General features: G+C 34.8%; 5 protein-coding genes across 14 annotated transcripts in view; 2 read left to right on the top strand and 3 right to left on the bottom strand.

Moving 5' to 3' along the window:
* Positions 1-494: 494 nt before the first annotated feature.
* On the bottom strand, positions 495-3025 carry LOC408597 (U2 small nuclear ribonucleoprotein auxiliary factor 35 kDa subunit-related protein 2). 3 transcript variants are annotated; one of them, XM_392139.7, is made up of 5 exons: positions 2915-3025; positions 2265-2658; positions 1585-1886; positions 953-1495; positions 495-807 (listed from the first exon to the last, which is right to left on the bottom strand). In XM_392139.7, exons 2-5 carry the CDS (start codon positions 2520-2522, stop codon positions 543-545), a joined length of 1368 nt encoding a protein of 455 aa, XP_392139.2. In that variant the 5' UTR covers positions 2523-2658; positions 2915-3025; the 3' UTR covers positions 495-542. The 3 variants fall into 3 exon arrangements, with proteins under 3 accessions (XP_392139.2, XP_016773294.1, XP_006568614.1); XM_016917805.2 differs by having other exon boundaries at positions 2265-2671; positions 2915-3002; XM_006568551.3 differs by lacking the exons at positions 2265-2658; positions 2915-3025 and adding an exon at positions 1968-2089.
* A 909-nt stretch (positions 3026-3934) lies between these two features.
* LOC410730 (dnaJ homolog subfamily C member 22) lies at positions 3935-7092 on the top strand. Its single transcript, XM_006568544.3, has 5 exons — positions 3935-4724; positions 4934-5081; positions 5533-5897; positions 5974-6081; positions 6134-7092. The coding sequence occupies exons 1-5, from the start codon at positions 4422-4424 to the stop codon at positions 6344-6346; spliced, it is 1137 nt and encodes a 378-aa protein (XP_006568607.1). The 5' UTR covers positions 3935-4421; the 3' UTR covers positions 6347-7092.
* Positions 6513-13933, bottom strand: LOC102656618. The gene is made up of 9 exons (XM_026446292.1): positions 13477-13933; positions 12274-12616; positions 11664-12038; positions 10935-11125; positions 9509-9638; positions 8623-8763; positions 8359-8543; positions 7794-8017; positions 6513-7719 (listed from the first exon to the last, which is right to left on the bottom strand). Exons 1-9 carry the CDS (start codon positions 13600-13602, stop codon positions 7596-7598), a joined length of 1839 nt encoding a protein of 612 aa, XP_026302077.1. The 5' UTR covers positions 13603-13933; the 3' UTR covers positions 6513-7595.
* A 2573-nt stretch (positions 13934-16506) lies between these two features.
* LOC408598 (MAGUK p55 subfamily member 7) lies at positions 16507-22904 on the bottom strand. 4 transcript variants are annotated; one of them, XM_026446293.1, is made up of 11 exons: positions 22359-22904; positions 21463-21749; positions 21249-21380; positions 20393-20419; positions 19266-19433; positions 19103-19174; positions 18909-19033; positions 18709-18833; positions 18128-18430; positions 17663-18006; positions 16507-17572 (listed from the first exon to the last, which is right to left on the bottom strand). In XM_026446293.1, exons 1-11 carry the CDS (start codon positions 22399-22401, stop codon positions 17396-17398), a joined length of 1803 nt encoding a protein of 600 aa, XP_026302078.1. In that variant the 5' UTR covers positions 22402-22904; the 3' UTR covers positions 16507-17395. The 4 variants fall into 4 exon arrangements, with proteins under 4 accessions (XP_026302078.1, XP_026302080.1, XP_026302079.1 ...); XM_026446295.1 differs by having other exon boundaries at positions 18128-18304; XM_026446294.1 differs by lacking the exon at positions 20393-20419.
* Positions 22905-24252: 1348 nt separating this feature from the next.
* The window catches only part of LOC725189 (protein bric-a-brac 2), a 220487-nt gene continuing 218921 nt past the window's right edge, over positions 24253-25818 (top strand). For 4 of the 5 annotated variants that reach the window (XM_026446291.1, XM_026446289.1, XM_026446288.1 and 1 more), the window contains exons 1-2: positions 24254-24410; positions 25167-25206. The gene's annotated coding sequence lies outside the window, so the exon portion shown is untranslated. Of the gene's footprint in view, positions 24411-25166; positions 25207-25818 lie in introns of all 5 variants that reach the window. The other variant, XM_026446287.1, reaches the window with a different exon arrangement.

Raw genomic sequence — 25818 nt, 5'->3', positions numbered from 1 at the left:
AGTTCCTCTCGGAGATTTCAAAATTAAATTGGAAAAATTTATCTGATAAGACATTGTCCGATTGAAGACAAGATGTATATAGTAGGTCTGTCAAAAAAAAATATCGAATTGTAAACAAGGACATCGGTACTCGAAAGATAATAACTATCTAACTGTGAATGTAACATGATCGATATTTCACAAATGAAAAATTATCTTGAAAATTCTATGATAAAAATTAATTTTTGAGAAGGGGAGAGTTAAATATCAGTTTCATATCGGATATAATACCTAAAATAGCTTTATTTTCAATAGTAATGCTTAACAATTAAATTTGTAAAAAGAATAAATTGCGATAAGTATGAAACATTTTATTGTTAAATATTTTACGATATGAAAACCGTTACTAGAGAACTAAAATAATATTATAATAATTATGGATATATCGATTTTGTTCTTACATCAGTTCTTCATTGGTTTCAAAACCGACATATCCGTAATAATTATAACATCTCTTTGGTTCTTAAAAATAATTTTAATCAGAATCGATATATAATACATGGTTATTTTCGAGACCGTTTCAATTTTTGTCTAGAACTCGATCTACGATGTTTTCTAGGTATTTCATCGTCATCGGAAACTCTATCCTTATCAGATTGTTCGTATTTATCACGCGTAGATTTTTGTCGAGAATCTCTTTCATCGGAATGATGGTGACGTTTCTCAATGGTTTTCGAACGGTGTTCTATCTCCGGTTCCGGAGATTCAGACCATCTCCAATTTTTACCATTCTCTACATCGCTGCCATCTTCCCATTTTGATTTATTCCTAAAAAAAAAAGATTAAAGATTAAGATGATACATCAATATATATTATATTTATATTATAACATATTAGGATATATAATACACATTAAACACGTATAATAAAGTAATAATATATAGAAGATAAATGATAATAAATATTTTAATACCTATGTTCGATTTTTTTATTGCTTGTAACATCTTGAGAGGATGAAGACAATTGTTTTGCCCATCTCGGTGGGCTTTTAATATCGTACTCGTCATGAGGATTTTTAAATGTGTGCAAAAAATTGCAAGCCCTTCCTTTAGGGCATTTCGACATTCCGCACACAGCGCTCCTCCATGATTTCAGATTAACAAACTCACAATTGAGCTGTCGACCAGCATACCATCGACCTTTTAATCTTCTCAAAGCTCTGGCAGCTTCTCTTTCGGTGTAATATTCAACGTATAAGTTTCCTCTTAAATGAACTTCGGTATTACAACAATATTTTAAAGTCTTTATCCTTCCAAATGATTCCAATTCAGGGACTACATCTTTGTAGAATTCACGAAAATGCTGTCGTGTTTCTGAACTTTCAAATTCGAGTGCAATATCCGTATCGTATTCCGCGCAATTTTTCTCCAAGGAAAAATGTGTATAAAAACTAGGTACTAATATCACTTTGCTCAAACATACCCTACGATGATTTCTTGAACAAGTATCACCATACCTAGAAATATGTTTTTGACTTTACAAATACGATACTTAAAAAGAATTGTATTATATAGTTAAAGAAAAAATGCTTTGTATATTATTTACCTGCAAGCACCAGTCTTTGTAAAAAAGGGGCAAAGCTCTTTACCAGGTTGACTATCGATAACTTCCCGCAAGGCTTCCGGAGTCTTGATCCCATTATCGATATAGTCGTCGATTTCTTTTAACAGTTGTTCCCTTTGTCTAATCTCCTCTTCTCTTCTACGTTTTTCTTCTTCCTGTTTTTTGCGAATTGCTTCCTGTTTCGCTTCGAATTCTTGACGTATTTTCGCTTCCTGTTCCAGTTGTAACAGTCGAGCTTTTTGTTTTTTCTCTTGTAGAATTTTCCATTCTTCTTGTGCTTTTACCTAAGAATATTAAATATAATATAAAACACTGTGGATACAGTTTATTGTTAAAGTAAGTTTGATTGTTTAGTTTATAGAAACCATGTAGTAACTAGCAGGCTTTGGTATCCACATTTTAACATTATTTTCAGGGTTATAGCAAAATTCTTGTGAAACAGTGATACATTATTCGATGATGATTAATCGAACGTATGCTATCGATCGTGAAAACAAAGTAATTTCGATAACACGACAACATACGCGATATATTATTATCAATTGGTTAATAATTTTCTCGTATCGAAATAAAAAAGAAAGGAAAGGAAAATGAAGTTGGCAGTTGCAAAAGAAAATTTATCAAAATTTCGTAAATATCTTTTGATTATTTTATAAACTTACCTCTTCTTCTAACCATTGTTTTTCCCGTTGATCGTGCTCTTCCTTTTCTCGAGCTTCTTTTTCCCTCTCCTCAATTTCACACTGTTCTAACCACTTTAAATATTCCGCGCTTTTTACGAGTGCTGCCCTCAGTTGTTCCTCGTTCGCTTCACGTTCAGCGGCCGCTTTACGACGCAGACGTCTTCGATGCTCTCTTTTCGCTATTTTACGCCACTCCTTATGACTCTTTTTCGTCAAATGACTCCCTTCCATTACCATACATTTTTCAAGAAAATATTTGTGTTATTTCCGATAATATCATAGTATCACGAATTTTTGACACAAGTGAAACGTATCTGGTAGTCGATGCCAATAAAGAAATGGCGGACCACACGTGCACGTAGCTGTGCTATCACTGAAACAAAAATCTTTTAATTCGAATTATTCTTAAATTTTTTAATTATTTTATTATGGAATTATATAAAATAATATTATTATATGAAATTATATAAAATAAATAAATACACTTAATGAAATAAAATATATTATTATTGTTAATATTATTAAATTGAATAATATCGAATAAGAAATAAGAAATGAGTAATAAAACAGTTTTTAAAATTCTAAGAAAAAAAGTAATTTTTTATAGAAATAATTTCGGAGAAACTTACTCAAAAATGATTTATCGTTTAAAAAAATTCTTTTTATATAATTCATCGTATCCATTAAATACATAATACATGTGCATTTAACTAGAACAGTTTAATGCAAAACAAAAATTACTACAAAATTACTACTTGGTAAAAAATTATTACCAACTTAAAAAGTTTTCTAGAGACTTCTTATTCTAGGGGTTTTTATTTTAATATGATACTCATACTTGTTGCTTTAAACGCGGAACTAGTTGGAAATTTAATGTAAAGTGCAGGTTAAGTGCAAGCAAACAAATTACAAATAATGTTTATTTATTCTTATTCTGTTTATTTTTTATTTGCTCACATTGTAATAAAAAAAATGTACAAACGAATATTTTATATATAAAAAGTTAAGTGTTAATTAATTTTCGAGAAATAATTGAATTAAAAATGTTAAAATTAATATTGATTGATAATAAATATTGATATTAAAATTAAGAATCAAGTTAAAAACTTTTAAATTGTATTTTTAAATGTAAATTTATTAATATAACAAAGTGAAAATGAATAAAAAAAATGATGAATAATATTCTTGTTACATATTCGTAGTATGATAAAAAATTTTTCTACCATTATTACGTATTATATTAAGAATTATACAAATAATTAGTGTTACGTTTTTACTTTGTTATATTTCGTAACTTTTACATTAGAAATTTAGTGTGGTGAAATTATGACAAAAATTAAATAATGCGTGTATTTCTCAAACGCAAAAATATATAGATAATAAAAACATATTTTACGATATATGGAAGTTTTATATTATATTTCATATTCTTTTTATTGTATACTTATATTAAGTAAGATAATATTTGAATAGACGAATAATAATACGAATTTTTTATTTGACAATACAATAAATCTATAATAATTAATTTATTGTAAATTTGAATGTTTTTTTCAATATGATTAATTAAAAATGAATTAATTAAAAATAAATGTGTGATTGTAATGATATAATTTATTCGTGATGATGATTTCTATATTGGATCCAAGTATTACAGGTTGCTATTGCTACGCTCCTGCCGAAAATACCGTTATATTCGACAGAGCGTTGAACTACAAATGATTCGAACCAGTATAGTGAAGACATCTGCGATATTTTTTGAAACGGTACTGACAAATATAGTCGTACTTTTGCCTTTTTTACAAGAAAAATAATCATATATTAAGCTAATTGATGAATCACAAACACAGTGACACATAAAAAATCGTTATTGTTAAATGTAAGAATAATGAAAAACTAAATGATAACAATAATCGATGATAACGATACCTAGCAAATGGTATAAACGAAGTTAGTATATGTAGTGCAATTGTGAGACGATAGTGTTTCTTACTTCGACAATGCGCATTTAACTATTTTGTTTAATTAATTGTAACGAAATAGGAAACGAAACGAAAATAAAAAAATAAAACTTGTGACGTATCGACTTTTAGAAGAATGTGTAATACAATGCGCGATATATAATTAAATTTCACAATGAAAGAAATAAAAATGGAATTAAAAAATGGACATTTCATGGAGAAGAATAAAAAATCGACAAAGAAGCAAAAATCGACATTTTGGGCCTATGTACTGTGGTTAATCGGTGGTTTAGTTGGCGCGCATCACATATACTTGGAAAGAGACGCACAAGCTTTTGTATATTTTAGCACTTTTGGTGGATACTTTGGTATCGGATGGCTTCGAGACATCTATAGAATTCCTTCATACGTGCGCGATATAAACGAGGATCCCAGTTTTGTAAATGATTTTAAACAAAAAGTTAGAAATAATCGTAAGGTATTATTGAAATTGATAAATAATTTGAATCTTAATTTGAATAAGTATGTTAAGGAAAAATCTAATCTAAAGTTTGTAAAAAGTAAGATTTAACGAATCGTATAATAATTTCAACGTGTAAAAAATTATTTTTTTATATATCGAATATAAGAAATAAGAATTGATAACGTAAGCAAAATATTAATGCAGCGTATCGTATTTGATTTCAGCCGCCATTCTCTACAGTGCGATTTGTTACTGAAAATGCTGTTGCATATTTATGGGCTGAAATATTTCGCAATGCCATTCCAGGAGACGAAATATATGGAATTAATTTTAGATATTTACTCATTTTAACGCCTTTAGTTGTTGCTTTAGGTAAAAATATATATATAAATATATATAAGATATGTTATATACATATTACGTAGTTTACGTGTTTAATATATACATGTCACTTACGATTATTAACGATACGTTCGTTTTCCAAGTATAATTAGTTGATAAAATTTTTATCAAACTAAACTAAACTATATATATATACACATTAAATTGTTACAAGCACACATTGGCAATACGTTTATATAAAATGATGCAATTTATGAAAATAATTTAACGAATATACATTATATTCATAATTAATTAGATTTAAAATAGATGTATAAAATATTTATTTAATTTTTCATTCTTTTCTATTCAAAATATAATTCGTTATTTCGTACATTACATTTATAATTGATTAGATTCGTAAAATATATTTGTTTCCTTGTTATCTTCGTTTTCTTCTGCAGAATGTTTTTCATGGTTCTAATAATTATTATTTACTCAGGTGTTTGGACGATCGGGAATATTGGCAGGGAACAAGGTTCCATATGGATCGCTCTCTGCTCGGCATATTTATTGTATCCAACGTTAACCTACATCGGGGATGACAACATGTGGGTATTTCTGATGGTCGTTGCTGCCAGTCTAAGTTTCGATACATTCAGCAAGCAATGGAGATTGAAGCCAAGAAAGAGGAGAAACATCGTTCAAAGAATCTTTTATATCGGTTTAGCAGCTTCATTTTACACGTTTTTACTAGGATCGTATCTATACTTTAATGCTGTTGTTACCGATAGCGAGGGCGAGGAGATCAAATTATCGGAAGCTATTCAACACTTTTTAACGTCCCCTATATGGCTTGATCTTAAGGTTAATTTAATTATTCTAAATTGATATAATTAAGGCAATTGGATGAAGATTTTATGAAACCTGAAATTTTATATAGGCGAGCCTCGAGGCGACGTGGAATCAAGCGAAGTATCAAGGTTTCTGGGCAACGTGGGCACAATTGATAGATCTCACGGATCCTCGAGGAGAAATAAACGCTTACAAGGTATGCGATTTGAAATTTATTTTATAATATTTATAATTCCCTTCGTATATAGATTTTAGGTCTTTCCCAAACGGCAACGCAAGCCGAAGTGACGTCTCGTTGGAGAGCGCTCTCGAGGGACAATCATCCGGACAAGATAAAGGGCACTGAAGAAGAAAGGAGACAAGCTCAAGAGAAATTTATGGAAATTCAACAGGCATACGAGATTCTTTCAAAAGCGAAGAATCGCAGGCAACGTCGAAATAGAAAATCGGATGAATCGTAAAATAATGAATAAATCTGTGCTCAATAATTTCATCGATGTGCGGATCAATCAAAATTATTTGAACAATCATTTTAACATAAATTATAAAGCAAAGGCATTCTATTATATTAAGGATATATATATATATGTATATGATGTTCCGTATCTCGTAAATATTTATAATAGATTTGATTGAAAAGATTTATTTTTTTTCTTTTACAGTAATAAACAACAAACGAGGTACGGAGACAAATTGTTTTCATTCATCATACACAAATCTCTCCTCATTTGTTCTACCTCGTTATTCCGTATACTATATAGCAGAAGATAGACTTTTATTTTTATTGAACGCATTATTGATTCATAAAATTTGGCACTGTTTGCGTTCGAACATTAAATATAAATGTTAATATATGTATATGTATATGTAAAATTGAATGTACAAATATAAATATTATGATGTACTGATTTAGGTATTCGATATGTTTTTGTACAAGTATATATATATATTATTAAGTACATCTATATTTTTATCTCGACAAAAATAATTATTTTCGTCTTTTAAGATATTTTTACAAACAAATAGTGTCACTTTTGTGTCGAGAAATTTATTTATATAAATTTGTTCGATGATCACCATTGCGCGATTAAAAAAAAAAAAGAAAAAAACGTTAGTTTATTTATATTCCGTTTATAAAGTGAAAAATCGCGAGAGCGATATTTCTCATCGCAATTTGACGGGTGATTATTTAAAATCGTTTTAAAAATACTTTATCGATCCGATGGTTCATCACCTATACCTATTCTTATCGATTTTCTTTGGTATCCGTGATTTTATAGAAGTTGGCCTATCTGCGTATTTTCTCTTCTCGTATAGTTTACCAAAATCGTAAACTACTAAAAATAAATTTCACGCGTTTTAAACACCTACTAGCATCATTTACTTATATCGAATCTCAAGTTTAACGATTAATAACATGCGAGAAGAAAAAATAATCCCAACGAACGCTGGCAATCCTTTTCTCTGTCCGATTATATAAACAAGTGTCTATGACGTTAAAAAAAAAAAAGAAAAAAAATTTGCCGATGGAGAATTGTTCGAGAATTCGTTTAACAACTATAATCTTTTTAAAAAAAAAAGAGCGAGATTTGCGTCGCTCGCTAGGAACTGTGAATTGATAAAAATTCGAAATTCTTAAAAATATTTTTTTTTCGAGAACGAGAAACGCGTTCATCGACAAATCGGCTTACGAATACAAATTCACCAAATTTATTTATTTTTCTTTTTTGACCGTGATGGTTTTCCTACCGTATTCTCGATCTTCTCTGTGAAATTTGACCCGTATTTGTCCTTTGATTGCTCGATGAAATCTTGCGGTGAAACTAACGTCACTCTAAAAAAGATAATAAATTATCTAATTTGATAAAGTTGAAATATTACAATATACGTGAATACCGTAGCGTTTACCTTAACTGTGGAACGCTCAACGGTCGAAGAAGACTTTTAACAACGGGAGGAACGTCGCTGGATTTCGGTAGAGCGGGGCTGCTCGCGCAAAGGGCAGCGCTAGTTAATTGAGAAACGAGAGAAAAATTTCTGTCTGGACCAGATGTTGTGCGAAACACTTTTCTTATTTTTGATTTCAGCCCCGAAGATGAGGACGACAAGGGTGTACTAGGAATTGGCACGACCTATATTAAATATATTAAATATCTAAGAATATTAATATATTTGAAGAATTGAAATCGCCACGAGTATAATTATTTTGATTTTGATTTTCCATTGGTCTATAAAACGATTATATATATATATTTATTATTCTAGAATTTATCTTTCAACATATATCGGATACTCTGGATAACTGGATCAAGAATTTTACTTTTTTTCAAAAGTATTTAATCCTACAAGTATGATAAAAATATATTCATACGATTGAAATAATCTTTAGAATATATCGTGAAGATAATAATCAGAGTGGTATTAATAGTAATGATAAAATACATCGATAATTTTCATTAAAAGATCCGTTTACCTTTCCTTGCAGTACTTTTGCCGCCAGTTCAGGTTCGCTACCCCACCGGCAAGAAGTTGATCTTTCAAGAAGTCGATGCCTGGCGAACCTTTCGATCACTTCGGCGCACACGTACCTGCCGCAAAATCTCGCCCATTGTTCCGCTCTCAACCCTCTCCCGTGATCTCTCAACGTCGGATTCGCGCCTGAAACACGACCAGCGAGTTTCCCTCCCGTTTTATTTAAAAAAGAAGAAGAGAAAGAGAAGGAAGGAAACTAACTTACCGGCGAACAACAAAATTTTGGCGCATTTGGTCCTCCCTTGAAGGGCTGCCTTCATCAACGGCGTGAAACCCGACGCGTTCCTCGCGTCCACCTCGATCTCCGGACACCTTTGGAGCAGTATGTTCAAACATTCCGTTTGCCCTGATCAGAAACGAGATATTGAGAGAGGGTGATATCGAACACCGAGGCTTCTCGTGTCCTTCGAAGTAATCGAAAGTGTTTCGTTCCATATTTTTTGGCTTCGAAACGTCTGTTGGCGTGTACGTCACGACGAACCACGCGCGTTTCGAGTAAGTACTCCAAGTTATTTTCGACGCCGATGACGCGGTAGAATCCTTACGGCATCGCGGGTATAAAATTTAACGTGTATTACGATATATATGTATATATATATAGAGTGTCTCTGAAATCATGGTGCAAACTAATTGACCGATGATTCCATGATTGAAAAGGAAAAAATGGAGGAGAGAGAGGAAAAAGAAACAACACTCTAAGCCTTTGTTTTCGAATAAATCAAGTGAAATTGGCTACTTTCCAAGATGCAATACGAATGAAATAATACGACAGGGGATACGCGTGATCGAAATAAGATTAAAATGTTTTTTCGTTTAAAAATTATATAACTCTTCGATCACAAACGATATTTATACAGATCGAAAAAATCAGAGTCTCTGAGACACCCTGTATACCTTCTAACGACGCGAGAAGTGTTTATAAAATTTATATCCACCACGTGGCCGGATTCTTTCGATCACACGTAGTAAGCACACGTAGATGCAAGGTGAACATCTCCGTCCTTGAAAGATTTCCGCGATCGATATTTTCACGAATCTCTTAATCGAGAAAAAGAGACGTTTCTTTTTGTAAAAACTCATAGAAAGCTTACCGGCTTGCGCGGCGAAATGAAGCGGCGTGTTGCCCTCGTTGTCGGGAATATTCGGATCCGCCCTTTCGAACGAGAGCGCTAGCTCCAACATCGTCGAGGCGCCGTTCCCAGCCATGTAGCTGATGGCGGTCTACGATTAAATGTTATTTCAATCATCGATTGCTTTCTCGCTTTGCTGTAAGATTTCTTTTATTTTGTTCTGGAAAGAGTCTGAATGAATGAAGGTCTGATTGTAGAATTGGTGACCATTTTTAGATCTACAGTTACAAAGATTTTTATGTGGAATTGGAAAGTGACTATATGCTGAATTAAGTAATAAGAGCTTTTAGAGGATCTAATTATGGAGAACTAAGACATGTAACAAATTTTTTCAACACCAGCATATGCATTTTATAATATTATATTATACATCAGAGAATTGAATCTTTCTTATTTCGCCGCATGATTAATACTTAAGAATGTTGTTAGAAGGAAAGATGAAGAGATTATATCGCGTTTCAAGGGGAGATGAAAAATATAAATACACGGTATGCTCGAGATATTTGTCCAACTCGTTATTCTTTAGTGAGACGCGCACAATGGACTGTGTCTCGTGTAAGGATCAATTTATTAAGTGGTTACTGACGTTGACGTGATAGCTCAAATGCTATTACTTCACGTGCGTCATTGTAGCAAACACACGTCGAAATAAGACTCTCTTGTTTTCGAATGCGTACGAGATACGCTTTTTTTCGGGTAAAAGCAATAAAGTTTCTCCGCTTTTCAAATGTTCTTTTTTTCCCGCGTAAGAAATCCTCTTCGTATAAATTTATTCGATAAATATCACATCGAATAATCGAGCGATATTATACACTTCTTGTATAGTAATGTTTTAAATTCTTAATATTATATCAATTTCTCCTTTGAGAAACGGAAAAAAATTTAACCAAATAACACATTCTATTTTAAAAACATTAAATTGTACCTAAGAGACGTAAGAATAGCGCGATTTATTTAAGGACGCTGTGTATATTATATACCTTGCTTCGTTTTTTTAAACGATTAAACACTCGCGTCTACAAAAAAAATTATTTTTTCCACGGCCTTGAATCAATTATTCCAACACGCTCGAACAGAATCGTGTATCTACGTGATAAATTTCTTTTATCATACGTGTCGTATGTAAATACATTGTCACCGTCGAATCCGACGATATATAACGTGCGCATTCGTAAAAAAAATATTTAATCAATTATCCATCTCACATCGATTCAATTTCGTTACTCGAAAAATGAATTTTCTTCTTCTCTTAATTATAATATATATGTATACTCAAACAAAAATTGGTACAAGATATCAATTTTCTTATCTCGTTTCAACGCAAGTCGTTCGTAATTTTTAATTTTGTACAAACCAAGAGATTGCAATTAGATATTCAAAGACTCACTCTGCCGCTGCTATCAGCCATGTTGACGTCCATGCTCCCAAATCCAAATTTTCGCACTTGAACTGCGATCTCGTTGAGGACCGCATCGTCGGCGTCTCTTGCTGCCCTCAGAAGGGCCGCTGGGCCCTCGGAGGTTTCTTCCCACGAGGACGGCACTTTCGTGACGATATCCACCTCGCGTACGCTACGATCTGATGAGAAACAGAAACGTGGCTATATTTAAAATTTCTTTATTTGTTTCGAAACTAAATAAAGGAGATATTTAAAATCTTTTCATTCGATCCGACAAATGATAACCAAACAAGCAACGACACTGAAAGAAATATATATATAAATGGTTGGCAAACTCACAACAAGAATGAAAGAAAAACAATTTATCTCTCTTTATAATAAAGTTTTCAACCGGATTAATTTTTAATCCCACCTTTTTTCTTTTTTATTTTACACGATTTACGGTTTAGAGAAGACACGCCGGTATATCATTCCCGTTATTGTTCCACTTCTATTTTCCACGTTTGTTTATACGGCATGGTATTGTGCGCCGTATGCAATATTCCGTTTTGATGAATCTCCAAAGAAAACAGCGACCACGCAAGCTGCGGCGCAGTTGAAAATCGAAAAACTGTATCCGGCTTGGAAATTGATTACCGACCGAGGTTTTATTAAACGAGGTTTACCTTATGCGGCGGAGAAAATGAATGGAAACGAATGAGAGAGAGGGACGCATACCTTGCAGAACACCCTTGTGATACACCTTGACCTCGTGAACGGCGGCTCTTTTATAAGGAGCGCGTTTCTCCTCGAAGCTAGTGTCCGAACTGAAGGACACCGATTTCTTTACGCCGTTCGTTTTCCTCCGCTCGGCCAGCAACGTTGTTGGGGAGCCAGCTCGTTGAAACGGGTCGAGATGGTTGTTCAGCAACGAGATGTAACCCTTGAAACTCGGATACCTGGAGCTCGACTCCGACCCTTCCCCCGGATCGTTCAATTTCCTCTCCCTGATTTTGCCCGCCGGATGGGCGAAATTGGACAGAAACGCGGAAGACTTTTTCAGAATGCCCTCCTCGCCCGTTCCTCGCCCGATCTTCCGCGTCGTCGAAAGACCTGAGAGCACAGTCCGTCAGTAGCCTTTCTATATTTCGGCTGTAAATACTCGGATGCAACACGATCCTATTGTCGTTATTCAATATTCGAGCGAGCGTGTTTTAAAAATAGAAACAATGGCGGTGATATAACAACGATGAGCGTATTCGAAAAAAAGAATAGAGAACTTTTCTGAACGCGTGACGTAACGAAGAAAGAATCGATGCGAAAATCGGTTGAAACGGGACAATTTTACCTTCTCTCAGACAGTCGGGTACCGAGAACGATTTTCTTATGGGACGTTGAGCCTTCCCGAAATCATCCGCGCAGGGGATGTCTCGTTTGAGGGGCAAGTTGTCCCGACGTTTTGCGCGAGTACTCGCCGCGTTCACGCTCGTCTTGCTCCTCTTGTCAACGATGCACGGCGCCGGCGTCTCTCTCGCGGTGCGGTTATTTCGAGCGAGATCCCCCCTAGAGGCGACGATGCTGCACTGGTTCACGGGGCAACTGTTGCCCTTTGCCAATGTGTTGCACTTTACCCGCGCCGCCTGGACACCGTTCACCTGCCACTTGCCCTCCTCCAAACGCCGGCTATTATTCTGTTCATTTATTCGTATCGAACAAACATTTTCTTTTTATCTTCGAAATATATCTTTTTTGATTCGGAGGGAAAGGGAAAGGATGTTTGTGACTGCGAAAGATATACGTGAAATTGTTTGGATGTAGATATGCGTGTAATATTAATAAACCAATACGTTCGAGGATATATATGTACATTGTGTAGACGCGATAACAGAAATTGTTTATCTTGTTAGATTTATCGTTGCTTCGAGAGAATTGTTACGAATTTCGCTGACTCGTTGCAACACGTATCTCTTTTCTTTTAACCAAATATTTCAACCAAAAAATATCTTCTTCCAACTTAGATCCAGATCAATTTCTTCTAATTATAAATAATTTAAAATTCTTATTCTTGGAAAATCGATCGTGATAGAGGGGGGCAGAAAAACTTACGAGAAGAACGTTCTGTTTGAACGGAGGTGCGGGTTGACGCGTCGAAAATCGATCATTCCCGCGGAAACACTCGGAAATCACTGACGGTGTCGCGGATCACGGCACTGCCCGTTCCTCCTCTCGTGCACATTCGGAGTAGGAGAAGTTCCTTGAAAAGCGAATCGTGCCTTCCGGATCGCTTCGCGAGGCGTGCACGCGAGTTTCTACCGCATCCGTTTCGACTAAACGCTATTTATACGCCGGTTAAATCGTTGCGTCGCTCGGTCGTTGCTCGTCAACGATGCGTGTACGCGCGTTATCGAACGAGATCTTACAAATACACAAAATTTCCTCGCCAATTCTACTCGATATTTTTGAGTAAACTCGACGAGAGAGAAAAAGCTGAAGGTTTCAAAGATTCTCGAGAGGATGAGAGAAGGGACAAGTTAAAAGGAAAAACGCTTACTTGACCGATGATATTCACACGTTGGAGCATGACGGTGTTGTTGGTTAAACACGCTCCTCCGTGAGCCTCGTTGCTTGTCGACGATCCGTTCCCTTGGCTCTTAGTCATTGTCGATCTAGATTCCATCGAGGATCGTGGAGGATCGAGCCGCCTGTCATTGCCTGCGATCGCGATTTACGTTAACACGGCGCGGTTGGATTATCTTTGAACGGAGGATCGTCGCGTCTCAACTCGATTTGTTTGCCGACGTATCATCAATGTATCCATGGCGCGGCGTTCTCGAGAGAAGACTTGACTCGCGTCCACTCGTCCTTTTGCCGCGTGCTTATTTTGGCGGCATTCACTCTCGTCGTCGTCGTCGTCGTCGTTGTCCTCGTCGCCGTCGCCTCTGGCGTTAAGCCAATATTTTGAATTCTCTCGCTGCACGGGAATCTATCGATTATGCCATCATACTCGAAAACTTGCCCCGGCCTGTTTATCGATTTTACAAAATTATTACGGTGTCTACCGTTTGAGAGAGCGCATATGGCCGGCGAGCTATTTTAGCAAGTACGTCAGATTACGCGGAATACGCTTTCCACGAAAAAAAAAGGAGAAAGAGAGAGAGTAATTTTGGAATAATTCGTTAATTTTTTTCATTAAACTCGAGAGATGTTTTTTTTTCTCGTTGGGAAAAACATGGATTACGTGACTGGTTTTCGCGAGAAACCAGAGAGTACATAATTTTAACTGTTATTCGTTCGTTCGACGCGGTCGTAAAATCAAACGAGCGAAATACTACAGATGTTCCGCCCGACGAAATAAGCAAATTGAAACGTTATAGAAAGTCACGAACTCGAGCTAGTAGTTCAATGCCATTACTTTGAGGGAAAAAATCTTGCGAAACGAACGAATGTTTATAATTAAGATGATTACGATATATTGATTAATTGTTTAAAAATTTTGGCAACGATAGAGATAGATAGATTATTAATTTAATTAACAATGGGCGAGCCGAGGTTGTCTAAATACGAGCGTGCAATTAATGAAAATTCATAAGGGTGCTCGGCAAACTCGATGAAGGTAATCAATGTCGATAGCACGCGCGCGGGTTCATCGGGAATAATAATAATAACGTTACGTTGATAATTCACGTGTGACATTGTGCCATTGACACATTTTGTGCACACGATATAATATGATATAATAATCTCACTGATTCGGCGGATTCGAACACTTGATTCGCCTCTCTCGATCGGTTTTCGGTATCTACGTAAGAACGTTCTTTTCCATACTGGCCAGGCTTCGGTTTAATTTTAAACGAGGCCGACGTCAAACTGGTGGGATTCGTAAATTTGTCGCTTGATATCGTGGCCGTGATTCGTTACCGAGTCTTTTAATTTGTAACGAGGCGCTGTAAATAAACAGATTATTCGAGAAGAGAGAGAGAGAAAAATTCCATAAAAATCGAAAGCTTTTCCAAACACCTTGTAACCTTTCTTTTTATATCGTTTCTCATAATAAAAAAAAAAAGCATCACTTATCAATTGCCGCTATATAACTCACGTACTCTCGTGTACACTCGAATGATTGAATGAAAAGTTTACTCGTTTCGAGTGTCGTTTCGAACATCACTAAAGTAAAGTTAAACGTTTCTGCGCTTCTCGAATTTAAGGATCACTTTGGAAAGAAATATTTACCTGTTTCTATTTTCGTTTATCGATGCACGACGCGAAAATACCGCGAATATTCTTGCTCTAGAAAGATCTCTAAGACTTTCTAAGATGCATTATACGTCTCGATTATTAAGAATCTTGTTCAAAGAGTATTTGCACGTTTGTTTCGACGAAACATTTACCGGATATGATATAATGGTAGTACGTTTGTAATCGTGGACTGCGTATCGGAAATACGATAAAAGAAATAATCCACGACGCCATTAATCTTATCGCCCAAACTATTCAAACTAATCTGTTCGCGTAAGGGTTGATTGGATACTGGGCTAAAATTTAATTCGCACCCTCGCCCTGAAAGTATCACGAGAGTCGTATCGCACGCTCTCTCATCCGCGCAGTCGCAGATTTAGGCCAGATACACTTTAATATCTGGTCAAAACGAAAAGATTCTGAACACGAAAATTCTATAACTTTTTCTTTTTTATTTCCATTAACTTGTACAAACGTGTTGTCGAAATGTGTTTCCAACCGAGTCGAAACGGAAAAAAAAAAGGTTCCACGATTTTCCTGACATACCTACCGAGTTTCGTTCGATCTATTTTCGTGCAGTAACGCATTATCCATTGGGACGCGTGCACGTGTTCACGAAAGTTTCAACGATTCAAGTTCAATTAGAAAACTAAAATTTCCAAAAATAGTATTTACCTAGATTAGCAGTTATGTATTTTACAGATATAGTGAATTTCGAAGCAATCTGCCGAAAACTAATCTTTTCCGGCTTCGCTAAAATGTATATACCCATCTTAGAATAGCCATTTAATTAGAAACACGTAGGTCGAGCGTAATGTATATTCTTAAAATATTCAAGACAGAAACGTTTAGTTTCGATTACAAAATAGTAATTGGAAAAATGTAAAACATATCGAGCTATTCGTGATATTCGTGACAAATGAATTGCAATTTTGCAAGAAAAATAATATATGTACGTGGTAAAAGAAACAACTATGTGATGACGTGTTATTAAAAGAAAGCTATTATCCGCATGCAATTTATTCAAAATGGTATTCGAAGGTTTTTTATTGTATGGATTTTACATAGATTTCAATATAGATACGATTCGTTTATTCCGCATCGGAGAAATGTCAGAATTCATTAGTTCAAGGTTGAACTCGACTTAACCTTAAATTTAGTTCGACTTTCGTATCGATCGATGAAACTCGTTTAAAATTGTTCTTTGTAAAAAATAATTGAACTTTTGCCGGATAATAAATCGAATCAAGTTAATATATCTTGAAAAATTGTTTCAACGTTATCGACTGAAGGTATGAACAAGATAATTTTGATTAAAAAAATCAGGAAAAAAAACAATAATGCGTATTTCAAAGTGTAATACTATATTTCGATAACATAGAGAGTTTACATCGAGGATGAACTATTTGATGCAACGCTAACGGTATAGCGTGCATAAATCTTCCTCATGCTGGCAGCCCTTTAATTATGAAAAAAATAGCAATATCGTGGCAATGCTGATCGGGTGGAAAATACAATAATTGTACGAGATGATTCTCATATGTTTTATGCACGATTACTTATTTGGCAACAATCAACAACTGGGATCAAAGGTCACGAGTGGTATAATAACGATTATTTAACATTTCAAAATTTCAATTTCACCAACTTTATCAACTCGTCTCGACGAGCTACCATTTATAATCGTTGATCCCAAAAAAATTACGTAAGAATTTTTACACGGTTCCCGTGCTTTACGTACACTTTCAAATTCCTTCACAACAATATTTACTTTCTACTCCTTCGTCGCGAGATGCTTTTAATTCGTGGCAGTAAAAATTCTAATATTATGCATCGAATGCACGATACATTAGAAATCAAAGATACGTTTAACTTAAACGCTTAAAAACGAGATCATTGGTAAAAATACAAACTTCTTAAACCCTATTCAAATACAGTATACATATATCTATGTATCTGCATAACGAAGAACGAGTTTCGTTTCACATTGAAAAGAACAAAATAGTTTAAAATAAATCGGATCGAGTTTCTCGACGTGTCAAAAATGTAAATATATATATATATATATATCTGGGTATAAAGGCATCGACATTCTTCTTGGGGAGTACTTATCGAGATGCTCTATAGAAGATGAAGATGAAGAGGAAAACAGGCGCTTTACTGAAAAAGTACAACTTGAATAATTCAGAGAAAAGCATCGAACTTGCAATTTTCATTTTCCCTCGAAACAAAATTTATTGAACCCACGAGGCAGGTACCCAGAGCGGTTCCGATTCAACCCGGTGAACGGCGTTCACCAATTGTTCGAACGCGATAGGAAGATCGGCGTTCACGATCACTTCGTCGAACAGATGAGTGTACAGAAATTCGATCCTTGCGGCGCTGTGCAAAATTTCACCGAACTCCTCGTCCTGCAATGAAGCAATCCATCATGTGCATCACAACGCAATATATAAATATTAATTTATACAAATATACAATTCCAAAATAGAGAAATTTACCGTGAAACCTCGAGAGTTGCTCTCGTCAAAGGTTGACCTCGCTCTAGTATCGTTCCTAGTCTCTTTCAATATCTCGAACCTCGGCGGTTTTACGTATATCACGTACGGTTTCGTCTGCGGAGTTCGTAGCATCTTCAACGCTTGGTAATGAGGGTTCAACAGGCACACGTATCCCGCGTTTATCAACGAGCTCACGCTTTCGCAACTGGTACCGTACAAGTTCCCTTTATATTCCCCGTATTCTATGAACTTGCCGGCCTCGATCTCCTCCTCCATCTTTTCCCTGCTCACGAAGTGATACTCTTTCCCGTTGATTTCGCCTGCCCTCGGCTGCCTCGAGGTATCTGGAGAACGTCAAGGATATTAATTAATTCAAATTTTTTACGAAAGGGGAGAAAGAAAAGAATCGTTATACTCGACGGATGAAAATAAATAAGAAGGGTAATGAAAATAGATTAAACTTACAAGGGACAGGAGTCTTGTACTTATCGGGGTCGGTGGCCATGAGCCGCCTCTTGAGCTCGTTCCTTCCGACACCTGGTGGCCCGATCAGAACCACCGGTCGGTAGAGGCCCGGTCTTGGATACAGTTTTGCGACCTCTTCGTAGGTCGGTATTTCTTCCCGGTCGAAATCGTCGTTCTCTGCAGCGTCATATATGATTTTTTTAGTTTTTACTCCCTGCAAGTTGCACTTTGTAGGCGAGGCGTGTAAAGAGGTAGTGGGACGGGGGCACAATGCGGGCAAAGGCACTGGAACAGAACACAAGCCTAACCGACGGTTAGGTCGTCAGGCCATCATCCGTTAAGAAGGGCAGCCGAGACCCAGTTGTTTCGTTTCGTTCACGGTTCAACCAGACATACGACATGATTAAAGATCGCCTCGACATGCAGTTGGCAAACTTAAAAACGAGATTAGAGAGTCTTTCTATCAGAAAGATGATATGAAAGAATTTTCAATATCATAATCTTGAGAGACAAATGTTAATGGATGAAAAAATTAAAGATACAAACAGAAGCATATTATTATTATTATTATTTACACTTACTCATATTGTCGTCGTCGGTTTTCTCCTTCTGCTGTCTTTCAAGGATAATCCGTCTCTCTTGCAAGGCTCTACTTGGGATCAAACCCGCCCTCATGTTTCGATCGCCTTCGCGCCTAGCTTGCCACCTAATTTCAAACGTTAGAAATTAATATTCACGATAGAATAAAATTCGCACGAAGAATAAAACTCTCTCTCTCTACCAATAAGCATCATCCTGACTGACGATGTGAAGGACATCACCCTTAGAAAAATCTAGTCCGGCCTCCTTGCAAGGTATGTAAGGATCTTCGGCAGCTTTGTACGAAAAATGCGCCCTAACTCGTACCTAAGGAGCGTTAACAAAATAAATTTGAACGATTAAAATTATTTAAAAAAAAAAAAATAATATAAATACCTTGCTCTCGCGAATCCCTCCTTTGCTATCGGCAGGCACTATTTTAAACGTAATCGTACCCTCGGAATTTTGCTGAAAGAGAATATATATCGTTTTACACACTGGTCAAGTTTAGAAATCAAGTGTATGATAAATATCGAAAGTAATAAAACGGGTGGCTCACCAATATCTTGAGAACACAGTTCGGAGTCTTTCCTTCAACGCTGATTCCGTTCACCTCGCAAACTTCGTCCCCGACGTGAATGAGGCCGGATCTATCGGCCGCCCCGCCGTGCATTATCCGTGCTATCACGATTTTGCCGGTCACCTCGCACGTTTTAATGGTCGCCCCCTATTGTCAACGTGTAAACTGATATTTTTCATTTGCGGTTGCTGAGATGCGCGATGTTGTGCCTTCTTTAGTTTTTCTTTAAAAAAAAAAAAAAAAAAAACGAACGAACGAAAAGAAAAAACAAAGAGAATCGCGACAAACAATCATTCGATCGGAAGCAGCAGTCGGCTCTTATTAGATTTATTTTATTTTAAAGTGACGCAGTTCTTTGACCGCAAGTTTTCAAAGCAAGTTATTCGCTTGTGCTCGGAAATCTTTCAAATTTCTCGAGATAATCGACGATTTCTTACCAGAGGGTAACAACTCGCCAAAGTTTTATTTTTAATTCGCATCTCGAAGAAGCTTCCACGTATAATTTTATAATATGACGTAAAGCGTCCATCTCTTGGGAGGTGGACGTGCTATATAATATTTTACACTTTCTTCCATTATCTCGAGAGATTTTTTTCCATATATTTTATACGAGGACATGCGGGACAATAACACTGGATACAATTGTTATTATTAGAGAAATTGTTTTTATTTACAAGCAAAAAAATGAACAATGACAAACAAATAAACACAAATCAATTGGGGATGGACCAATGTATGTAAAGTATAAAAAGCAAAATGAACGTACTCGTGTTTTTTAAGAAGAAAACGAACAGCGTTCTATTTACAGCCGATATTCTATCCGCGAATATATATATATATATATATATATATATATATATACTTTTTTTTTCTCACTTCGGTATAGAGGCGAGATCGCAAAGTGACAAAAAGTAAAAAAAAAAAAAAAAAGTTTAAATCTAAATGACGATCTAGACAGCCTGGTTAAAAATTAAAACAAGATGGAACGAGAAGAAATAAAATGAAATTCTACTGAAAAATCGTATTGCGCATTGCTTGATACGCGATGGAAATTACGTTTACAGGCCTGTAAAAGTAATACATGTTTCGGCTTGAAGTCGACTTACCACGATCGGTTCAACGCCGGCGCCACACTTCGAAGCAAGTTTGACGATGAAAGAAACACGTGATTACTTAAGAAACAGTATTGAGTATCGTGCGAACGATACGTGGTTCGATACTAAGATACTTATTACGGGAACATGAGGTATCTAAATCGATATAAAGGATTAATCAGGTTCAAAATCCCATGCAAATCATCGTAATTACTTTAAGTAAAGCTAAATCACTCGTATCACTTTTTCTCTTTCTCACACGATGACCCTCTTTATTATAATCCTTCCATGTGATTAATGCGCTAATAATTTTTAGCTATCATCCGAGAAAGTGAAATTCTATTCAATGATTCAAGATCCAAATATCCAAATATTATGTAATAAGAGAAATATTTTCTGGAGAAGAGTAGATTCTAAAAGATTGAAAGATCAATACATTATAATTATTATGAATCTTCGTGTTGACTGTAGAAGAAAAAAAAAAAATTAAAAAACAAATATTCGTTTAAAAAAAGTAAAGAACACTTTGAAATCTCATACCGTCGTGAAACGATGTTGAAACTTTAAAACATTTTTTTTTTTTTTTCCAAGTAAATAGTAGAAGAGGCAATCGCGTGAAAAGATTATAATGTGTCACCCTGTATGTATATGTATAGTATAAAGAGAGAGAATATATATATATACATATACATACACACATATAGTCTTCTCCTTTCTTTTTTAGTTAACTATCAATTTGTTCTACGCTATTAAGCTTTCTTTCCTTCTCTTTTTTTTATCGTGGTATTTGAGCGAAAAATTTACTAAATAAAAAAAAAAAAAAAACAAAAAAATACTAAACACGAAACGTGCGACCTGTCTGACGTACCAAGGGTTCGTTCGATTTCACCAATTGCACTATCTTCACGGTTTCTTCATCCTCGTCCACTTCCAATGGAATTTCCGGCAATCGAGGATAATAATCTTTTTGGGCAACTGCGTCGTGGGCGCATAACAAGCCCTACGACAAAACATCTCTCGATTTCTCCATCTTTAATTTTTCTCTTACGCGATATTTTCTATCTGTTTATTTGCACTGTTACCTGTATGTGTGGTTTCTGAAGTAAATGGAAAAGTTCTTTGCAATCCTTCGAGACGTGAGTCTTGGTGGACAAGAGATCCAAGACTTCGATGTCGATATCCATAGAATTGGAGAGTACGGGAAAGAATTTGTCATCCTTGACATTGTTCAAAATTTTATTATGCACGTTCACCAAAGCGTTCAATTCCTTCGATTGTAACAACTCGCTTAAGAAACCGAATTCCTCTTCGGTGCAGCTTGGTATCTCGTTCTTGTTCTCCTGTAGAGAATTTAACAGCTTGGACAAAGCTAAAAGAAAGGAAAGACAATGGACATTCATATAATAAAAAATCAACAAAATTTATTCTTATTCTATTGTTCAGAAAGATCGTAAAATTCAAATAAAAAGACACGCACAATAAATGTATACTATACTTGAACAATTGTTTTTTAATTTTCATATTAACGATACATTATCGTACGAGATTATCGTACTATAACCTTCCAAAAACTATAACTACATTCTGGTTATTTTTTTTTTTTTTGTTTTAAAAAAGAATCAATTTCACGGTAACATTGTTTCCTATATCGATAAATTAATTTCCGTGAACGTGAAATACATCCCTTTCTGTTATAATAATAGTAGTTTTGTTTCAAGTTAATTCGGACATTTTGTTGAAGAAGGTTTGCTAGCAGGTAAAAATAGATGTAATGTAATGTACGAATACAATATAAAGGTAATGCTTCTACTTTTGAAAATATCGCGTTCAATCGAGCCGGTGACAATGCATACCGAAATGCCAAAACATTTTAATCTGCGATGCCATCATTGATTAAAAGCTAAAAAAAAGAGAACGATGAACGAAAACAAATGTATCGCGGTAAAACACAAGTAGTTGATCGTTTGAATTCACTCACCAGGATCCCAATTTATGTTTTCCATGACGAGCGCCGCTGTCATAATTCATCAGAACGAGCTTCAATATTATTTTCCAGCGTGCTGGATTCGAAACTAAAAGGATGCACTCGAACAGTAACGTGGCACGATATCAAAACGACAAAGAATAATCAGGTCAGTCGCGATGCGTATTTCTAGCAGATTCGTGCGCAGCGCCACGAATAACCGGGTAAAACAGTTTCTTGTTTCGCATTCGTGGCTGGAGTATCGTTATCATAGCGAGAATAATCCGTTACGTAAGCTACTGTCACTCGAAACGGGGTAGAATGACTACCACTAGATTGATCCGATCTCGCATCTCGTCAATCTTTTTGCTTTTCAATTAATTAAACACCGTGATACACCAAACATTTTTTCCTATCGTTACCGAACAATTGTATAGAATATCTCTATAATCACTGTACAATTCGATTTAATCGATATTCACGGTCCGATAACAGTTTTCGAACATTTTTTGGCATAGACGCGACACGGCACGTTGTCGTCGGAGGCCATCTTTAAAGGCAGCACTGTTTCTTCACTCTCGAAGCTAGAGATTTCTCCCTCTCCCTTGCCCTTTCAGTGGCATAACCAATTCACCATCCCTCTATAAATAGCATGTACTTCTAGTCTGTTTTTCGATATATTGCTTCTATATCACACTTTTGTTGGCCTTCTTGCTACACTTCTTTTTCATAAAATTTCTTCTTCTTTTGTTTTTTTATCCTCTTTCTTGCTTCTTCATCCCTGCCATGCAAAAGAGAAAAGGAGAGAAAAAAGTAAAGTATTCTCGTCACGTGCAAAGTATCACAATATCATAATATTTTAATCAAAGAATAGACCTACTATCTTCTTTTCTTCTCTGTATTATTTAATTTTAATTATATTATTGTTGAAATAAGTTGGAATTTTGTGTTTTATGTTCTGAATTACCGATCGTGCAAGAAACCAGAAGTTTTGTGCCCTCTACAATTTAGGGCAGTGAATTTATGAAATATATGTAAGTATATATATATATACATGTAAAAGAATTTATTCGTAACATAGGGATATTGAATGTTTGAATTTTTATCAATAATTAAAAAATGAAATGCAAATATTTTTATTTTTCATTCAAAGGATTTCTAGAATCAACCTTTTCTATTTATAATTCGTCCAAATATTTTATACGTAAACAAATGCAACTTGAATTTTATTATTTAACACAATTCGAGTTTGAATATTCATAATCGTACGAAGATTATTTCTCAAGATATATTTTGAATTAAAACAAGTATTTGAAATATACCTTGTGATTCCCGCGTAAAAAGTAGTTGGTAATATTTTACGTTAAATCTAAATTTTAAATCTAAATTTTAAATCGATTAAAAATTCTTATATCAAAGACGTACAATTGACAATCGTTATATTTAATTACAATTTTTTTCCTCCTAGTAGCGCTGTTGTTTCATTCCATTCTGAATCGATAATGTTGCATGTGATGCGAGAATGGTAACGAGGTCATAGACGAAGTTTTTTAACCTATTGCATTGTACGATAGATCTATTCTATATATAATCATCTGACATAACTATTTCTTTGTAATTAAATATATAGATTTTAGATATATTCTTTTTTAATATTTCGCCACAAGAGTTTCGAATCAATTATTATATTATTGTTTAATTATTAGAAAAAACATTACATCCAATAAATTATAAAGTTGTAAATCACGAACAATTGTAAAAATTACTTACAAAACTTTTATATATATAAAATTAATAAAAATAAAGGATAATCACGAAACAATTATTTTTATTTCGATGGAAATATTTGTAAGACAATTTGAAATACGCGGTCATAATTTTATTTCTCGTAGCTGTCGTCGTTTCGAATGTGGCAGCACTGTTAGCTGTGTATACATGCAGTTGTCTGCACGAAACATCTCGCCGCTAGCTTCGAAGTATTTTGTGAATTTTGTGTAGTTTTCTGTTGTGAAATTTTCATTGGAAATTATTGCAAACAGTCCATTATTTTCTCTTTGTGCAGTTTTGGTAAGATCATTGATTTCTTTTTACTTTATGCGAGTAACGCCACTCAAATTTTGACATGGCGTTGACACACACGGATTTCGGTCGAAATTTCTTATAAAAATTCATAACCATTTGAGATAGTTTGGTTGATTTTTCTGTTTCTAAATGTCGCGTATCATTTTGCAACGATACTTGTTGATATCGAAACCTTATTTTTGCAACAAGAGAAATCGTGTTCGCTGACGTTAGCACATGTATCTCGTGCCTACGATCCACAAGTGGTTGTGTACTGCGAATCGTACACTCGCGATCTTTCCAAATTTGACGATGGCCAATTTATTCACGATTTCTTAACTATAAATCATCCATTAATTCTTATTGATACACGTATATATACATTTTTTAAATGTTAAATCGTAAGCTCAAGGATGCATATAGAAATAAAGACGTTCGTCGTAGTGAACAGTTTGCAAATTTTATTCGATGAAACGAAAAGTTTTAATAATTTTGAATAAGGGAAGAAAGCGTTCAAATTCAATGACGTATTAATTATCATAATCAATCTTATTAAGTTATATTATCTTTACGAGAAAATATTGTAAATTATGTATCACATTATCGATATTATTTACCAAAGCGATATGTATGTATATAGTTAGAAATATATTGACAATAAAAGAAGCTACGTATAAAAAATATATACATCGTATTTATTAATGAAATATTGACAATGATGTATACGTTTTATTTGAACTTGGTTTTTTTTATTTGTTACAGTTACTTCCATATCCCTTGTTTATTTTCATTCATCGTTTCGGTAAGTTTTTTTGATTTTTCATTTTTGTTTCCATCCGTTTTCTTCTTCCCTCCTATTTTTCGTCCACTATTATTTTTTCAAAAAAAGACTTGACGTTGTCGACGAACAAAAAAGTATCGAAAGACGGGGAACAATGGGAATCGCGGAACAGTTGCCTGCATTATCGACCGCGGTTAGATCAATATTTAATCGTATCGCGCGCTAGATGGCGACACCAGTCTCTTTGGAATGCATTCGGCATGCACGCGATTTATATACATATTTTAAACCACGTAAAATGTTACGATACGATACGAGACGCGAAGTCGTTTATTAAATTAATCGATCCAGATTTAAAAAGGAACAATTATTAAAAAAAAAACTAAAAATCGAAAACATTTATAAGAGACGAGCACGTGATCTTATTTTTACGTAACACATTTTTACCTTCAACAAATTAATACCCTTGCATATATATATATATATATATATATATATATATATATCCAGAATAAATCATCGCGCGCATAACAATAAAACTCTTTCATCTACAAATCGTTCTTCGCCTTAGAGAGAGAGAAAAAAAACGTTTTAAAAAGAAATACAAAGGAAATGAAAAACCCGAGGAAACCA

Source organism: Apis mellifera, linkage group LG1 (assembly GCF_003254395.2).
Source record: "Apis mellifera strain DH4 linkage group LG1, Amel_HAv3.1, whole genome shotgun sequence".
In the NCBI taxonomy this organism is placed as follows: domain Eukaryota; kingdom Metazoa; phylum Arthropoda; class Insecta; order Hymenoptera; family Apidae; genus Apis; species Apis mellifera.
Note: the sequence above shows the minus strand (reverse complement) of the source record. Positions and strands in the feature narration are given on the sequence as shown.